The following is a 19,220-nucleotide window of genomic DNA, read 5'->3' on the forward strand; positions in this document are numbered from 1 at the left end:
AGTTCCTTTGATGGTGTGCCACATAAAAGGTAATTAATTGTATAAAAGTGTTTAAGACCTAATATGTTACACTTTAACATGTAAGGCTAATAGGAAGAAATATAAGCTATAAATTAAGCAATAAAACAAACTAAAGTCCTGTATTGAAAGCAATTTGATTTACTCATCTTTCCTAATATCAACTGAGAATAAGCAATCATATTTACTAAAACACTTTTTAAATTCTAACATTCTTTTACTTCTTCTTCTTTTGGTGGGGTGGTAGGGTTTAAGAGACCATCTTATTGTTTAACCACTCAGCAAGTGCAAGGACAAAATTAAAAAGCATACAATACTAGCTAGATAACATGGTAAAAATGACTAAAATTGCACAATACTTAAAAGGGATGGGATCTTTTTGCTATCAAGTATAAGCTGTACATTCATAATTAAAATATACATTATATCATTACATTAAGGGAGTTGATATGCTCCATTGACCCTTTGTTCTTTGAGCAGCTCAGTGTTCTTGTTACAGGGAAGGGCAAGTTCTGTAATGGGACAGATGTGTACCAGCTGTTTGCTTGGGGAGGCCCCAATCGGCAGCAACTGGTTTGAAGGTGGTAACAGTTAGGAAACAATTAGAACAATTCCATGACTGCTCCACATCCATCACTTCTGTCTGGCACATAGCTGAATCAGTAACGCTAAAAACCTGCTGGATCCATACAAAACAAACCAAGTTCTCTTTTATGGCAGTTCAAAACCAACATAAAAAGAATTCTTAGTGAAATCTAAATACTCTCCCAAAGTCAAACTACTAACAAAGCTTTGGAATACTCAAAAGAATCCTGCAGTGTTCTACCCCATTAGTTTTGCATGTAAATAGTAAATGTCAGATGTAACAGCACAAAAGGAGAAAATTGCTCATTCCCTAATAAAGAAGTACAAAACACTAGAAAGCAAACAACAAGAATTAGTCCTTTAGAGAAAAAGAGTCAGGGAAAAGTCAAAGGTTGCAGATCTTCAGAACACCAAAAAAAAAAAAAATCAGAGCTGAAGATTTGAACAAGGATACCAAAAAATCTTTGTGTACAATCTAATACAGAACTAAAAACAGAAAACAGCTCTTACATGGAGTGAGGAGAGAGTGGTGGGGGGCTAGCGTGGAATAGCACTTGTAAGCTGTAATTGAGGCAGCTTAATCTCTGTTAAGGAAAAATTAGATAGTGCCTTGAGGCTCTTGCCAAATAAATAGCTCTCAGGAAATGAGTAAGCCTTGATTCTCCCAATGACTTTTTACTATTGTTTAACTAATGCTTGATGAAAGAACAGTTTGGATGGGAATAAGCTGGGAAAACTTTCTATAACATTCAAAATACCACTCTCCATCTCAGCATCCAATGCAGGAAACAAAGTACTTTACTCAAACTGCACAATCCCATTATTCACAAAGATTGAAGGAAAAAAAGAAAGTGGCTAAGCTTATTTTGGGTACATACTGGTGTGCGCATTCCCATCAAAATACTTCTCAGAGTGGTAGGAGGTGGCGTTGTGCTGTATAAATGGTTGGTCACTAAAAAGGTTCTCACAATGTAGACTACGACACAGCTTTTTCAGAAAGCGTAGAACATAGCCAATGCTGTTCACTACAGGTAAGCTCAGGAGATGTTGTTTCCCATCAAAAGTAGCTGTGAAAAAAGCAGAAAAAAAGGATTTAGACTAATAATTTTCCAACCTAAAGCCAAAAAAAAAACATATAATGAAAGATAAAAGTATGACAACATGCAAAGTATCATTAGATGAGCTATCAATCTCCAATACATAGTTCTAACAAACAGAGACACATGAAGGGATGTCATAACCTGGGAATATCAACTCTATGCAACAGGCACTTTCCAAAAAGCAAAAGGCTCTCTATCCTGTAGTGTCATTAATTCAACAAATTGCAAAGGAGCCATGAAAGATGCATGGTTTAAGATATAAGAGTTTCATGTGTGTTAGATGTTGAGCCAGGAAAATTTAGGGGAAAGAACTGTTGCTCCATTGAGCTGTCATAACAGAATCATTACTTTTTGTTGAACTGTGCTTTTTTAAATAAAGCTTAAAATGTCTTCTCTTGTAGGCTGAAAAAAAAATTAAATAAGGTCAAAGCATCAGAGGCTTAAAAAAGAAACTGATTAAAAAATAAAAATGCCATATATGTTGGTGTTTTCTTTCAGATGAAAATTAATTCCCAGTATAGTTAGAGGCAACTGTCACTATAAAATGATTAAATCTCCCAGGACAACAAGGACCACATTAAACTTTTAAATGTGCAGGTTTAAACAAATAAAAGTAAAAAAATAATTTTTAGCATAATTTTGCCAACTATAGCCCAGGAAAGCAAAGCAATGAGAAAAACAAAAATGAAAGAAAAAAATAATATTCTAAAACCGAAGCAATAGATAACAACAATGAGAGAACTTAAAAAAGTAAAGCTTTCACTAAAAAAAGATCTTGCTATTTTATCAGCTCATCACTACATCTTATTTAAACCTAGGAAAATCTCTTCTCCGTTTCCAATTTTTTTCATCCAATAATCTCAAAGGGCAAGAACCAAAATATTTGGATAACCTGAATTGTACTTGGCAAACTTCCATTTAAACAGTAAATAACTCACAAAATTAATTTTTGAGTCACAAGACACTCAGGGACATTCTGGCAGCTCTGGATACAAGGAAGGAGCAGATTGTGGATGGAATACCAGTCCACTTCTGTTCTTACTTACCAGGCAAACCAAGTGCACTCATATTGGAGAAATTATTTTTACAATTAATCTAACTTGCATCTTTGGGAGGTGGGAGGAAAAAAAATCAGATCCACACAGGCACAAAAAAAAGAACTGTAATCAGTACCACAGCCTAATAATGAAATAAAATGAAGGTGGCTAACACAGCCAAAATGCAAATGATAGAAATTACGGTCTCGGCAGCAACAATGAAATAAAAGCCCAGAAAACCTACTAGATAAAAAAAAAAATCACAATTACCCTTGAGTTACAGCCAAGCATTTAAAAAATATGAATATTTTCTAGATCTTCTATTATTACTAGTTACAGAAGAAAAGAAAAAAAACAACTTTTAAAAGCAAGTGGTTTAATTCCAAAACAGTGACTGAAATGAGCATTCATAATTTTTTAACAATATTTTGAGAACAGCTGTGCTAAACATAATAAGAATAACAGTTGAGAAATTATGCAGTTAACAATTTAAAGGCATGATTTGATGCAGGAAATCACATGCTAACCAGATGAAAACTTGTGATTGATTAGATTTTGGCAACTCTCTTATATTTTAAATGCACATTTATTTAATTTCAGAGATTAGTAAAGATATGATATGGCATCAAAAGAGGATTTAGGCTGGGAATTATATTTTTATTTGTGTATGCCAAGGATGAAAAATTGATGACCCCTTAGAATGTGGTTACACTGCTGACTGTATAATTGTTGAATGTGCACAAATTATGTTTTCAACACACTAAGAAAACAGTGAAACATGGGCTTCTTTTAAAATTCAATACATAATTATAATCTTTCTTAATATAGCACAACCAATATAGTAAGGTGCTTTACAAGGCACACATGCTTGGAAAGTTAAAAAAAAAAGCCACATGATTACAGGAAGGGCAGCAGTGAGACTAATTATTGTAAAATAAGGATCAGTTCTTCTGCCTATGAAATCTTAAAAATAAATAAATAAATAAAATAAAAACATCACCAATGGCACAAGCATAACTGTCAAATTTAGATAGCACTGTTCCAACTCCTGGGGCCTCATGTATAAACGGTGCGTATGGACAAAAATTATGCGTAAGCCTGGTTCCACGCTCAAATTGCGATGTATAAAACTTAAACTTGGCGTCAAGCCACGCACATTTTTATAGCTAAAACCCTGGCATACGCAAGTTCTCCACTCAGTTTTGTAAACTGCTGGCACCCAGCGTCAAAGCAGTGCTACTGTTCCAGTGTGGTTTTCCCTTCTTTTTTAGATCCACATCCCTGACATGGCTTTATAAATACACTGAAATTAACCGCATATTATTTATTAGTTTAAGGCATCTGAATATCATTAACATGTAACAATAAAATGATCCACAGAACGGTCAAACTATTCTAAATACCATAGCTGCTTTAGCATTGTTACTCTCAGTGTACCTTCTTCTTCTTCTTTCAGCTGCTCCCGTTAGGGGTTGCCACAGCGGATCATCTTTATCCATATTACCCTCACTGCACCACTCAGAGTATTTATATCACTGTATCTGAGTGGGGAATCACAGCTCTACAGCAGCTGATTGGAAAGAGAATTGCATACAGCATCAAGAACACGCTGCCTCAGCCATGCTGTCTATTGAACTGCTCTCATACGGCAAACGCTTCAGAGCCTTTCCTGTACGGACCTCGCGGTTCAGAAACAGTTTCATCCCAAGAACTATAAACGCACTCAATCAAGTGCTCCTTGTAGAACTGTTTGTATTTATTAGTATAATCACCTCACTGTAAACTTGCGATACAGTTGCACAACCTGAGCCACTTTATAAAGCACGTATTTACATATGATGATGATATTTTTAAGATGAAATGCAGCAAAATATGTTTATTATATTATACAGATAAAGCTTTAACTTCATTTAAATAATCTATATTGTTAATAATTAAACATGTGAGGACACGGTGTTGCAGCGCTAGCAAGGAGCTGGCAATCCGTTCACGGATTGTTCCTGTTTCGCACTGTATTCTTGCTGGGGCCGAAGCAACACTGGAAGGATAGAATAATTAAACATGTGCTATGAAGATATTTCAATGTTCCTTAAAAGTTTTGAAGAATCGGCGATCTAAGCTTACAGATGGCTTAACATCTACTGTATTACAGAGCTGATTGTGTGGCGATTGGGTATTTGGAGAAAGAAAATTAAGGACAGGAATTGGGGGTTAGTACGTTTGAAAGAGACAGTACTACTACAATAAATTATTTCATCCAAGGTCACGCACGGCACAGCAAGCATCTTGCGTGAGGCATGAACAATCACTGCGTCACCGTGTTCCCATGTTTAATAACATGCTTTACTGTAACTCCTATCATCATGGAAATGATATCAAGTATACATCTCAGTATTTTAATTATTCAGAGAACTGTAATATCACAAATGTAATGGATTCTGTGTCCTGTTGGAGGAAGAGAAAGCCAGTTTAAAAAGCATGTAGTGATTCACACACATAGAGCACATAGAACATCAAATACAAAATAAAGTATTTAACGTGCTACTTTAGTTACGATGGGATTTGAGAAACTAGAAAATTAAACGATTTTAAGATGAAGTTTATGATGTTCTACTTTAATGACAAAATAAACTACGTGATTAAAGTGGAAAATTCGAGATTAAAGTTGACATTTTGTGTAGTACACTTACATGCTTCTACGCATTCATGTAACTTACATGTTTAAATGCTTGTTGTAATCTTAAATGTTTACATACACTCTTAGTGAATTGAACAATATTACATTGAAAATACTTCCTTATACATAAGATACATTTAGAGTAAGCACATGGTCTTCATGTGGAATTAATTTTCCTTGCTTTCTGTATGAAACACTTAACTTTTGCTCTTGAGGTTCCTCTAGACCAAGAGACATGTGCTTGGTCACGTGTTAAAAACTGCCATCAAAAATATAAAAAAAATCTAAAGTTTGACGAGCGATGGACAAGAAGGAGATGACATTCACACTTGCAAGCTACAATGTACTAAGAAAACAGATGCAGCAGTATTACTATAAACACACATCTGCATGAGTCTTAAAATCTGCATTCTGAACAATGGATCGTTTAAGTTAGGAGTTTTTGTTTTGTGTTTTATTTTACTATCTACATTTCTGCAAGTTATGCACTGCATTAATTTTCAGATATTGTACTCGCTGTTTGGGAATGTATGCGTGAGATTCAAACTTAAGAAATGTAAAGTGTCGCCTGTGTGCCAAACATAGATATAAGGATATAAATTCCTAAAGATACATAACTACAATTTAACAAATGCCATGAGAGTTGATAAAAAAATTGCAAGGCTGGCAACTAATGCACTTGTAAAGTTCTTTGGGATGGTGTTCAGTATAGGAAGGACTTGTACAAAGGATATTACCTTTTGTTACAAAAGTATATTTAACTTTTTCCAAGAAGAAGAATACAAAAGTATTATTCATTTAGTGGCTAAATCATATTATTACCAAATGAAAAAAATGGTACTAGTATTTTCTCTTCAAAATAACACTATTTTTCATTATAAAATATATATTCAATTTACAGTACTAAATTAAACTAACCTGCTTATCTTTGAGATATGGGAGAACATCACAACACCCAAGGAATGCCTATACAAACAAGTTAACAACATGCAAAATTAGCCAGTGTCCAAGCCAGAACCCAACCTATTATGCAGATAAAATGTTATTTATATTTCTAGGAAAATATAAGACAAAAACTAAAGTAGTGTAACACCAACTAAAAAAACAGACTGCAAGATGAGACATCATTTCTGTCTGGTAAATCTAATTAGTTTTTCCACATAAGAGAAAAAAACGAACTGGACTTTTCAAATTTCTGAAAGCAGTTTTGTTATTTTACTGATCTGTTTCTGCTTTTAATCCAATGCTGATGGTATACACACAACACTGTAACTGTCAATAAAACATGGAAAAAAATATCCGTATGTGTAGAAATAATGCTTTGTTTTATGTACATTGTACTTATAACTGCCCTGAATTCAAGCTGTGTCTTTAAAAAAAGTAGCGGATCCTTTATTAATACAACCTGTTTGATGGGGACAATAACAATTAAGAGACCAGAAAAAAAAACAAAAACCCATCACATCAAAATTAGACCAGAAGTAGAAATCCAACCTGCATATCAAGTTTAGCTTTGCAGGAAGCCTTTATCTCGCCCAACAGCACTGAGTGCTAGGCAGAATTCAGGACTGCCTAACTTAAGAGTTAAGCACATGTGATTATAACGTGCATTTTACATAGAAATAAAAATTTTGAACCTAAAAAATGTTTATACTGCAATTATCTAATCTCTTTATTATGATTCTTTGAATTTTCAAGCTAAACAATATTATTAATTTCAGACTGAACTCAGGTATCTTTTATACAGAGATATGAGAATTATTACTTGTTTGCAATAAGTGATTAATATTTTGCTTTAACTTTCTTTTGATTTATTTATAAGAGGCTCTAATGCTCAAATTAATTCACAGTTCTCAAATATACTGAAAAGTATATTTGCTAAATGAACTAGCAAAAGCTGATTCTTTGAAAACAAATGCTATTTGAACCTGACAACAAGTTACTCTGTTGAGCTACCTTTATTATTTTTCATAATTTGACTTTTCTGCTTCGGCTTGTGTGCAACTTGAAATTATAATTCTGCATTTTGAGCTGCTCAAGACATGAAAATGTTCTCCTTTATTAAAGATACAGAAGAAAAGAGAATCAAGCTCTGCACCCCCAGCTGTCATTTATCAGCCTGAAGTATATTCATATGCAGATGTTCTTGCTCATTAAAAAGATGATTTGATTCAGAGCAGTGAGCTAAAAATGGTTTCTCACTCAAATAGAAAATATGAAATATAAATCCAATTGCACCCTCCACAAAAACACTGCCAAAAAAAGCCCTAATCCTTACTTAGAAGTAAATGTTTTGAATTGGTTCCGTTGTCATAAACAGGCCTCCATGTTATCTGGTATATAACAAAAAAAATTCATATCTTCTGTCATTCTAGCAGTTAGACTCTCTAATTATTACTATTATCATCACTGTTGATCTAGAATACTTAGCACATGATGTATTGCCTCAGGATGCATGCTTTCATTTGAATAAATATGGAGACACTAACACATTCCTAATTTTGACAAAATCTGAGTACACTCATTGGATGGACATATAGTATGCAAATTTTGGAACATTTTTGAAACTACAGACTACTTGAAATGTTTTTCACTTATTTTTCATTCTTTTTTCACATTCAATAGCATGCTTCGTTGTACTACTAGTGGGATTCAATAATTCAGACATGAGGAGAAACAATGAATGTATTGCTTATAGACTGATTAAAAAATCCTCTAGGGACCTAAGACTAGGCTAACCCTAGGATGGAGGATATTGGATCTCCTTAAAGTGGTACAGGAAGAGGAAGAGATAAAGAAGTTACAAACAGAACTGAAGAAGGTTTGAAAATGATAGCAAAGGTAAGCTGCCCTCCTGGTAAGATGGTACTGTATGTGAACCTTTTAAAATGTATCATGTCATTACATTGGGGAATATGCAACGCTTGAATATAAAAGCACCACAAATGCATTTGTATGTCGGCATTTTGCTTCACCACATCGAACCATTCATCAAACATCAAAGCGCACACATTGATCCTGGAGGATCCTCAAAGTGGCTTTCTGTCACATGTACAGTAGATAGTAAACAGAAACTCTGATGTCACATTCGGACTTTTATCACACTATGCTCCCTGACTTTTTGCTGATACTGCAACTCATGCAACGTTGCTTTAATTTCTGAGGGCACACTCAGAGGACGCATCAAATGAACGCTGGGAATGCATGGCAGCCATGATGTATAAACGAGCCTTTAAAGGAAGACAACTTCATCCTAACCTCTGAATCATAATTTGGTTTTATTCGGTTTAAAAAAAAAAACAAAACAACAAAATAAAAGTGGATGTTGACAGTTAAGATCCACTCACATACATGAAATTATTCCTGGATGATGTAGTGATCGACAAAACTGTTATTTAAAAGAATCGCTAAGGTGAACAGTGTCCAGCAAATAACTGTACACCTAAGCAGTTTTCCTGTTCAAAAAGATGGGAACCAGTAACTGCTGATGATATCTGGTCCAAGAACAAAACTTTGGCAACACAGTTCTTTAAAGAAATTATGTCTGAGTATAAGTTTTCACTGATTATGAAATATATGCACTTTACTATCAATAAAGACAGTGATGAGAATACCCATCCAGCACCTAAACTGAAGAAAATTTGGGAGATATACCAGGCCATTGTAGCAAAATTTCTGAGCATTTACATTCCAGACCATGACGTCAGCATCAATGAAAGTCTCATGGCTTATAACGGCTGACTGTCATGGATACAGTAAACCTTGTCAAAACGAGCAATATTTGGCATAATGTTTTATGAGCTTTGTGAATCTAAAATGGGACACATTTGGAATCCGGTTCTGTGCACAGCAAAAGGAACAATGTTTGATCAGAATTACAATTGGATTCAGTACTGCTGCATCATCGGTGCTGACTTTGATAGATGCTCTGCTGAATCAAAGTAACTGTACAACCATGAACCATTTTTATACTTTGCAAGAGCTATTCGACATCTTGCTGCAAAGTAAGACTGATGCATATGGAACAGTGTGCCCTAACTGTTGTGGCATGCCTGAAGACTTTGGCAGAGCTAAATTACAGCTAAGTGTGCTAGTAGCTTGGCAAAAAGGTAAGGTGTTTGCACCAAAATGGAAAGATAAGAAAGATATTTGTCATCTTACCACTGTACATAATGGAGCTACATTCACTGTACAAGCCAAAGGGAACAAGCAGGTTATACAGTATTGTGCTGTGGTTGATTACAATAGCACGATGTGTGGTGTAGATCATGAGGATCAAGAATTGACACACTACTGCTAAGAGACAAGGTCAACGCAGCACATAGCGGATCAATCCAGAGTATCTTATTGGTAGACATTTTATTGATTATATACCTCCAACCGAAAAAAATAGAATCCAAAAACTGATAAATCTGGGAAAAAAAGTTATTATTGTCCCAACTGCAAAGTTGGGTTGTATCTTTCACTGTGCTTAACGATTTACCACACAAAGGACTCATTTTGAGATTATATACCATTTTGACGTCATTAGTATTATTTTTTTTTTCATTGTTTGTTTCAGATTATTTTTATTCATCATTACTATTATCAGTTGTATCATTATAGTTTTAAGATTTAATAAAAATATAATTTTTCATGCCAAAAAACAAATGTAAAGCTTTTTACATGTTTTTTTGGAATAAAATGCAGCGCTAATGTGATGGTGTGTGCAAGTGGGTGCTAAATAGGACTGTTTAGCTGTTGTCAGCTCAGGCTCCAAGTAACCCTGAATTAAGAGGAAGTGGGTTCAAAAATGTCATGATATACAATAACAGTACACATTCAATATATTTATAAAATACACTGTGTGGGAACAATTATACTATAAGCTCTGCACTGATAAGACACCTTGGGATATTGTTTGTTTACTATATTGTACATGCAAAAGCAACTGGTTTAGATTGGTATATGTTGTAATTTTATATCAATAATCATGTTTTCAATGTGACTGTTTAATTTGCATATTCAATATACTGTAAGCTAAAATGGCAAAAAAGTACTGATCTTAACACAGGGAGCTTATTCCAATTTAGAAAATAACCCTAGCTTGGAGACCAGTTCATCTAAGTGCCCCACACCCCTATTTAACAACACCAGACCAGACGAATTTAGAGTCACAAATTAAGCTATTACATGTCTTTAGGGATGAGAAGAGAAAAATCACAGTACATGGAGAAATACCCATGCCAACATGGGGAGAATGTTTATAGTCCACAATAGAATAATATTCAAACAAAATGAACAGGCAATAGATGGGGGTAACCTAAGATATTGGATCCATGAGGTTGGAGTGCTAACCATTCACTACCATGTTTTATTTTTCATGATTTAATTAACCCCCACTTAAACCTTTCCTTATGTGGTGCATGCTGACACAGCCCTGCTCTTACTCCTCCTATGTACTGTAAAGAGTTTTTAAAAAGTGCATGCCAAACAATATCACTATGGGCAAAACATATTTTCACTTGTGATGATTGGTTCAACTGTTAAATGCATAATCATGAATTTCTTCATATTGTGGTAAAAGACCTGTATGGCAATATGCAGCCACAGCATTTTAAAGTGGCAGCAGTGCACTAAACCCTGTGTTTCTGCAGATGAAGTCTACAGACTCATGTACATACTGTGGATGACTCTTCTACTAATTACATTGCCAGTGCACTACCTGCTGCCTTACACAATGCTTTTTAATTACTGCTAAGGCATAAAAAGAGGTGCATTTGTCCAGAGAACGTTGGATTATGAGCCATATTCCATTGAAACAAATACAATTTACAAACCAATATGCTTATAGCAGGAGTCAAATCATTCCTTTTGAAACCAGCCAGGATTGACATAGAATCCCAATCAGCAGCATGGAAAATTTATACACTCACAAACACCTGGCACTCTAAAATAAGACAGTGCCAGCACCACCCATCAAAGAAATTATTTACCTTGAAGTGTCGCCAAACAGAAAGAAACAAAAGCACAGCCTACCTGATATTTTTTCACCTCCGTAACCTTGAGTGAGCAGAGAGAAGACAGCTTTTTGCTGGAAAGCACAGTCGATACATGCTTGAACTGCTTGTTGCAGCACTACTGAGGGCCTGTCTGGTCCAAAATGATCTGGAAGCTGCTGTACTTTTTTCCTGTCAAGATTAGGACCTGTGTTGGCTTGCTTGTTTATATATATGCAAACTGCAAATACAGGAAGAGAAATATTTAGAAAAAAGTTAGCAAATATATACAACCTATAAGATAAAAGGAATCAAAGTACAAGAAATAGCTTGGTCAATTTGAAACCATTCATTTGCAACGCAACAATTGTAATACTGCTTGCAAAAGTTTTTTTGATGGTGACATGTAATGTTAAACGTTTTCCCTACATTTATCATTCACATTTCTGGCTAATCAAATCTGCAAGTGGCAGCATAACACAGAGATGCAAAAACACATAACTGGATAGGGCCAGAATGTATTTCCATTGCAGAACACCATCAAGCACATGCCTCATATTCAAGCAACTTAGCAAAACCAATCAACCGTGTTTCTTGTTTTGGGTAAATTTAAGTTCTCAGATTAAACCAATAAAATAGTAAACAGCACGAGTTTATACATTATGTCAGCAGTATGTGATCATGTTTCATCAAAATTATGTAATTATAGCAATGTCAACATTTAAAATATACTGTCCATGTTACCCGGCAACATGAGCACTATTCTAACAAAATTTCCAATCATAACAGTATTGCGAACAAAGACAGAGATCAACCCTGGATATTGCTATATCACAGAGATTACTCATATACTGTACAAATCCAAACTTACTCCAAAGGGGCCAGGTTGCCTGGCAACGGTGAAATAACAGAAAGTCTTTAGAGTTGGAGAGGTAAAAGGATTCCCCCATAGCAAACCCTAGTAAGTATTCTAGTTGAAACAATAATCAGCTGGTAATGCTACATACTGTAGTGTGATAGACTGCCACTCTGAAGTACAATTAGGTTTCAAGTTAAAACTGGATGAATGCAAAGGGCAAAAGTACAAATCATTATCATAATACACACCTTATGCTCATAATTCTCATTATGTTCATTTTTCTGTCCTACCCTTGCATTCTTGGTAGGAGGATTGGGGTGGAATTTTTATGTTCAGTCATTGGGCAGAGCAGTAAAATTGGTTTGGAGATATATGATATTGCACGGTACTTTGAGCCAAGAAGTAAAAATTAAAGGATTAGTTTATTTAAATTGCACTCACACACACATTTTTAATGTTTTTTTTTGTTTTCCTTTCTGCAGGCTGAATAATAATCTGACAAAAGTCAAAAATAACAACAGGTAACAATATAGCTGGTAGCTGACATTGAATAACAAGATGTTCTTTCAAAATACATGTAAATTAAAACAACTTCTCATATAAAAATGATTGCAAATCATGTAATATGTTCAATATATCCTGTTGTCTACACTTTACACAACCAAAAGACAGAGGAAAAGCTCAAAAAGAATCTCCTTTAAGATAAACTGTTTATGTTTTTTATATTTATTTAATGAAAGGAGACATTTAAATAGTAGCGGATTAGTTGGTGCAGTTTCTTTAAGAAGCATGAAACTTCAAAGCTCACACTTAAACTCAGATGAAACACATTTCCTGCCTTTCTTTGCACATAAAACATATTAGGTCTTCAGACACCTCTCAAAGATATATGGCACAGAGAAAGATAAGTAAAAGCAAAAAAGGCAGTGCAGTTGCAAACAGCTATGACGGAAACTTGTCACTGTCACCAAAAGTAGGAAGAGAAACACAGGTTTCACTTTTAGACATGGGCTTCCCCATGCAAAGAAATGCATAAACCTAAGGGACTATAGATCTGAGGGAAAGGGCGAAACAAAAAACATGATTACACACTGAACATGTACATGGGAAGAGTAAAATTAGCTAATTTTAAATTTGGAATAACTATAAACACCTACTGGTATATTCAGTAAATTTACACAATGTCCTCTCTGCAATTTTAATTTATTCAATCTCTTTAGTAATATGTTGGGAACAACGGACATAAGAAAAAAATTGCTAGTTACATATCCTCCAAGACGTCTGCTTGTAAGGCTGTGGATTACATCACCACAACAAATCAATGTGTGCTTCAAAAGAAACAAATATTTGTCAAGTAAGCTGTACCTGAGTACACATAGATTAGACTTTCACAGCAGTTTTATCTTTGTGCTTTTTACCCAGACTTTGGCTTTTACCATTTGTTTATTACCTTTGTATTTAAAACTTAATATGCTGGTTATGTTGGATTTCTTTTGCTCTTGTAAGCTATCTTAATTTGTTACTTGGGCAAGCATTCTGTCACTACACACACACATATATATATATATATATATATATATATATATATATATATATATATATATAAAATGATTCTGTATTTGTAGGTTTGATGTTATTGTGTATATTAACACTGCAATTAAGTAAATACTTCATTGCCATAGAGATGTTTTTCACATGGAATTTGATTTGATGAAGCTAATGCAAAAAAAAACATCAATACAAACAAAGTACATAAAGAAAAATTTATCATTCCCATTAGCCCATATACATTCAGTTTAACACAACTATGCTTAGATATTCAGAAAATCTTAAGGTCAAGATGTTACATTCAGTAGCAAATTGTTTAAAATAGTTGGTACTGAATTGCCCATTCTTAAACAGATCAGTGATAAAATGTTACTCTTCATTTCCTCTTTAAAGGCTTACCGCATTCTTACTTCCCTCTGCTGAAAGACATTTAAATTGTTCGACCCATGGGGTTGATGGTCAGTGTTTTTAGTTTAAGCATATTGATCAAGGGCTTTCCTGCAGCTCCAGGAATATCTGCATGATATACTGTAAATGGAGATCAACATGCATCTGCTCAAACAAATAAGCTATGTCTGATTGGACTCCTTTATTTAGAACAAACCATTTGCAGTTGAAAAAAATCCAGACAGAAAGAATTCCAAATGATGGTTCCTATACTCTGTCTGGTTTTAGCCAATGCATTAAATGTATATAATACAAAAACAAAGAAATATATCAATAAAGAATAACATTTTCAATCAAACATACACATAGAAACAGACTGACAGGTTGTGAAATGAAATTTTCAAATCTGTTAATACTAAATTTATAATAGACTGCACAATATAGACATTAAGCATATAACCTGCTTTTCAGCAACTTGAACAAAATCATTCTGCAAGAAAATTAATGATCAGCATGCAGTCACACAGTAATCCACATCAGACAAAATTAACCAAATGTCACAATGTTGTAGTCGCAGATATCTGTGAAAATGTCAGCCCATGACATTAAAAAGGAAAATACTGTATAAAGGACATAAACTGTTAACATATACATCTGGTTTTAGCTGCATATAAAACAAACAAAAAAAAATTCCATAAATACATCAGCCTGTGAAGTATAAAGGATTACTCCTTAGAACTGAGGATCTTAAATTTAATAAAACCTTCACCTGCATGCTTACAAGGTAAAATTAAAGCCTTACTAACATAATTAGTTTCAGTGCGAGTGAATCAAATACTCATGAAAGGTGGAATCTACCACTCCGATTCTTTGTGTCAGAGGGAAGCACTATATTACACACCTACCTGTAAGCACTTGAGGTGTGGCCGAATGAGGAACAGTGGCAGCATCTTGAGGAATAGAACTCATATCTGGCTCTGGTGTGCTGCTTGGCGGGGAGATAGCCAAAGGTGTCATCATAATCCGAGACTTGAGCTACAGTTTATGGAAAGGTCCAATGTTAATTTAAAATATTTAAAGAAGCAGGTACAAGTAGATAAACGTAATGGTGACCAAACAAGCCAACCTGGATATCTTAATCACAGGGGGGAAATGTTAAAATTAATATAAAAAAATGATGGTTAACTCCTTTGAAATATTTAAGGCCTCCACTAGTAAGTCAAGCTGAGGTGTTCATTAATTTCAGCCTATTTAACAAGACCATTATTTTACGATTTTCTCCAGGCAGCTATAATATTTAATGTTCCCCATAAGAAGAACAAAAGCAAAGAGGCAAAGGGAAGTATGTAATTCACCATAAATAATAACTGGCACAGTAGTAAATAAGATTTAGGCCAAAAGGCATTAAATTGCTTATATTAAGAACAAAATATAATTTGCCTGACATGAACTATAAAAAGAGACAGCATGGGCCTTTTCTGTTTGACTTGTGTTCAAAAGAAATTTACAAATGTTTTGTGTTCAAGAATAGTAAACAGTTAAAACTTTGGAAGTACCAGTAACAATCAGGCAAATACAGAATAAAAATCCATTTGGAGAAGTCCTGTTTCCTATCCACAGTAATATTTAACAAAGGAGAAATAAGAAAAACCATACTCATTCGTGATATTAAAACCTTTTCAAACATACCTATTTTTGCTGATGATGTGCATTTATATTAAAAGAAAATATACAACTTATCATCTTCCACCATACCCTGTAAACATACTGTATATTATACCATATCTTAAAAGAAATTTCACTTTTGGTAGAAGTTTGTCATTTTTCTTTTCATTCTTTTTTGCAGTACCAGATTTAGAAAAAAAGACCAATTTTGAAATAGTTGCTAGATTATAAACTAGACACTTTTGTTTACACTGAGTCATTGCAAAAATACTGCATTAAATTTATTTTTGGTGGTAAGTGTCTCAGTGTATTATTTGGACATAACATTATGATTATACATTAAAAATTCATGACAGAAATAAGTTCTCTTCAAATTAAACCTACTCGAATGTGGTTCAAGCATAACTAGCACCACTGGCCATATTCCACCAGCAATAGGCACAAGGCAGGGCACAAATCATGAATAAGACACCAGCTTATCACTATACCCTCAGATTCGCACACAACAGCAATATTAAGCAGTATGTCTTTTAACAATGACAGGAAAAAACCTGTAGATCAACTGTGTACTGAAGTGAAGTAGCAATGCTATCTGCCACATCACAGTACCTCCTAATTAACCTTTTGCATATGTTACATTGCATTTCAAGTGCAGAGTCAGTAATATGGAGTGCCAAGTATACCTCAGTAGCATTAGGCAAAAAGAATGCCCAGTGCATAGGGCATATTCATACACAAACCAGGGTAATTTTGAGTTACCCATTGATACTACAAGGGGCTTTTACAGTTTATTGCAAAAATAAACAAGAATTTCTGGAAGAAACCCATACTAACAAGCAGAAAAGATCTAAGAAACACTGCTCTAAAATCCACCACATAACACTACAGTATCCAGTAATGACTGATTAAAGAATATTTTTATAATTACCATATTTATACATTTGAACAACTGAACCTACATTTAAAAAAGGTGGGTAAACAGAGGAATGCTAAATATAGGAGCTAAGTATACTCTCCATCATCTACACCAGAGATGATACATGGGAATCCATTCACTTTCTTGTGAGTTGCACAGATCAAAAACACAGAAATATGAATTACTGTAAAAAAGAGTCCTATTACCATGGCTATTTCAGCCTTATCCAAACATGTAAACAGTAGTTCATTGCAGATTATCTTTCGCTGAATCCTAAAAAGGCTCCTTGATAAACCAACAAGGTTATAACAATGGATAGGGGCATTCCTTACAATCCTAATTCTAGAGGTAGTTGTAAACTGCATCCAAATTGGTTTCAGGATTTGCAACACTGTTAACACATTAACAGCTATCCAGGCACTGACCTTAAATCCAGGTTTTCTTCCCCTCTTCTTAGGTACTTTCAGTGGAGAAAGGGATTCAGAATAACGATTTTGGAAATCCACTTTAGAGACAGTACTGCGTAAAGGTGGTCTTCCTCGTTTTCTTCCTGGTATCTTCCCTCTTTGGCCAGGAATGAATGAAGGGCTCATTGCAGATGATTGCATTTCACTGTTGTCTTGTTTCTGTGCTGAAGTTGCAGGAATACTCATTGGGTCTGGAAATGATTAAGTTGTTAGAGTCACACTTTAAAATAAATAACAAGCATAAAAAATCTTTCATATTGCTAGTGAATCCTATTAGCAAGCATGCCAAAAAATAAAATGCCTAAAAATGACCCCTGCAAGTGTCCGAGAAAGCATGTGAACATGAGCAACAAGGTGACGGCTATACTCCATATAAAGCTGGCCTTATTTAAATTTGCTGTATTGAAGCTGACACGTCATTACGCTGTCATAAAATGGGTTGAGGAAGAAACAATATGCTCACAACACCATCTTTTACAACGACCTCTGATTTAAGAAAGTACAGCACAAAAATAAACAACCATAACTCAACCACAAAGAAAAAAAAGCCTGCAATTAACCAGGCTGGTGACCAAAACAATCACTGTAATATAAGCAAACACATTAAGTATGGTACATAAACAATAAAAAAAAACAAAAAAACAACTTACCACACAAACTGTAAAGCACACATAGTACAGTGTGCACAGTATGTTCATAAATCCACTATATGCACACGTAGGAATATGCATAGCACAAGTGCATACTTACAATGTACATAAACTATACATACACACAAAATATACAATTATAAAGGAACAAAAAGTATATATCATTAAGTGCACAAAACTGCACGAACATCTCTACATAAACACAATTTACACATTATAAACAGTACACACAAATACCAAGTACATACACAGTGTAAACACACAACATGCCAGTATTCAAACATAATGTATGCATATACAAGTTATATGCACGTTCACTAACTATAGTCTTTTTGCACCAGTGGTTTATAAAACACACATACAAACTAAAAAAAAATGTACATACGTACATACAGTAAAACCATGGAAACACACACGCGTATAATGCACTTCAGGACTAAGCTCTCAAAATGGCAAATATACAAACACTGTACCAATTGTAAAGTCCTCACATGTGCCCAGCAGCAAAGCCATTTGCCTTACCTATTTGCTGAACTAATGAGCTAAGCCGTGTCTCTTTAATTCAGTCCTTGTGCTCTATGCACTCAGCATTCTCACTCAGAGAGCTGCAAAAGCCATCTTTCCCTCTGCTGCTACTCTCTTCTTGTCGCTTCTGTAGCTCAGAGCTCCAGCTGCAAACATCTCATTAGACTAATGCATTCAGCACAGGGCAGAAAACTCGATTTACCATAGCTACAGCAATGAATTTCCATTACGATGACAGCTTCAACCACATCATGTCCGGAAGGCCAGCCAACCGCTGGCTTTCAAAGAATAAACGCATACTACACGCACAAAACGAGGCCTCCTGGGGGTGGGGGGGTATGCGAGTGGGTGTGTATGTGTGTGTGTGTGACTGTAGATGTGTGGGTGTTTGTGTCTGAGTGAAATATGCCTTCCTTCCTCTTTGATAATTAAAAAAAAAAAAAAAATGAATGACAGGCAGAAAAGACAAAGATACTAAAGACTTTCATCTTTGACTACCAGAAGAATTAGTCCTTTATTTTTATTTTTGTTCCCCTCCCTGCTTTATGAGCTAGACTGTATAATCTCTTTCTCTCTCTCTACCAGCTTCTACTCTGCTTCTTGTAGGCTCCACTAGCTGTCCCTCTTTTGTTGCCATGGCAACAGGACTATAACATGCTACCACTGTTTTGCTGCCACCACACCATGGTCTAAGTAGTAGTGCACCATTTGCACCAGGTGCAAATGGACTAGGACTGACTCCACCTACTGTATACATTTACCAAATACATAAGAGAGTTTGTGCAGACTGAATGTGTATGCTTTGAGA

The 19,220-nt window shown here is 34.8% G+C and overlaps 1 protein-coding gene across 6 annotated transcripts in view; it reads right to left on the reverse strand.

The window, feature by feature from the left end:
- scml4 (Scm polycomb group protein like 4) overlaps window positions 1-19,220 on the reverse strand; it is a 277,625-nt gene that overhangs the window by 77,335 nt on the left and 181,070 nt on the right. For 4 of the 6 annotated variants that reach the window (XM_039747888.1, XM_039747889.1, XM_039747887.1 and 1 more), the window contains 4 exons: window positions 17,196-17,428; window positions 15,095-15,224; window positions 11,436-11,636; window positions 1,482-1,670 (listed from right to left, as the gene is read on the reverse strand). In XM_039747888.1, the coding sequence (XP_039603822.1) occupies window positions 1,482-1,670; window positions 11,436-11,636; window positions 15,095-15,224; window positions 17,196-17,428 (753 nt within the window). Of the gene's footprint in view, window positions 1-1,481; window positions 1,671-11,435; window positions 11,637-15,094; window positions 15,225-17,195; window positions 17,429-18,409; window positions 18,591-18,614; window positions 18,667-19,220 lie in introns of those variants that run through there. The other 2 variants (XM_039747890.1, XM_039747891.1) reach the window with 2 other exon arrangements.

Source organism: Polypterus senegalus, chromosome 3 (assembly GCF_016835505.1).
Source record: "Polypterus senegalus isolate Bchr_013 chromosome 3, ASM1683550v1, whole genome shotgun sequence".
Lineage (NCBI taxonomy): Eukaryota > Metazoa > Chordata > Cladistia > Polypteriformes > Polypteridae > Polypterus > Polypterus senegalus.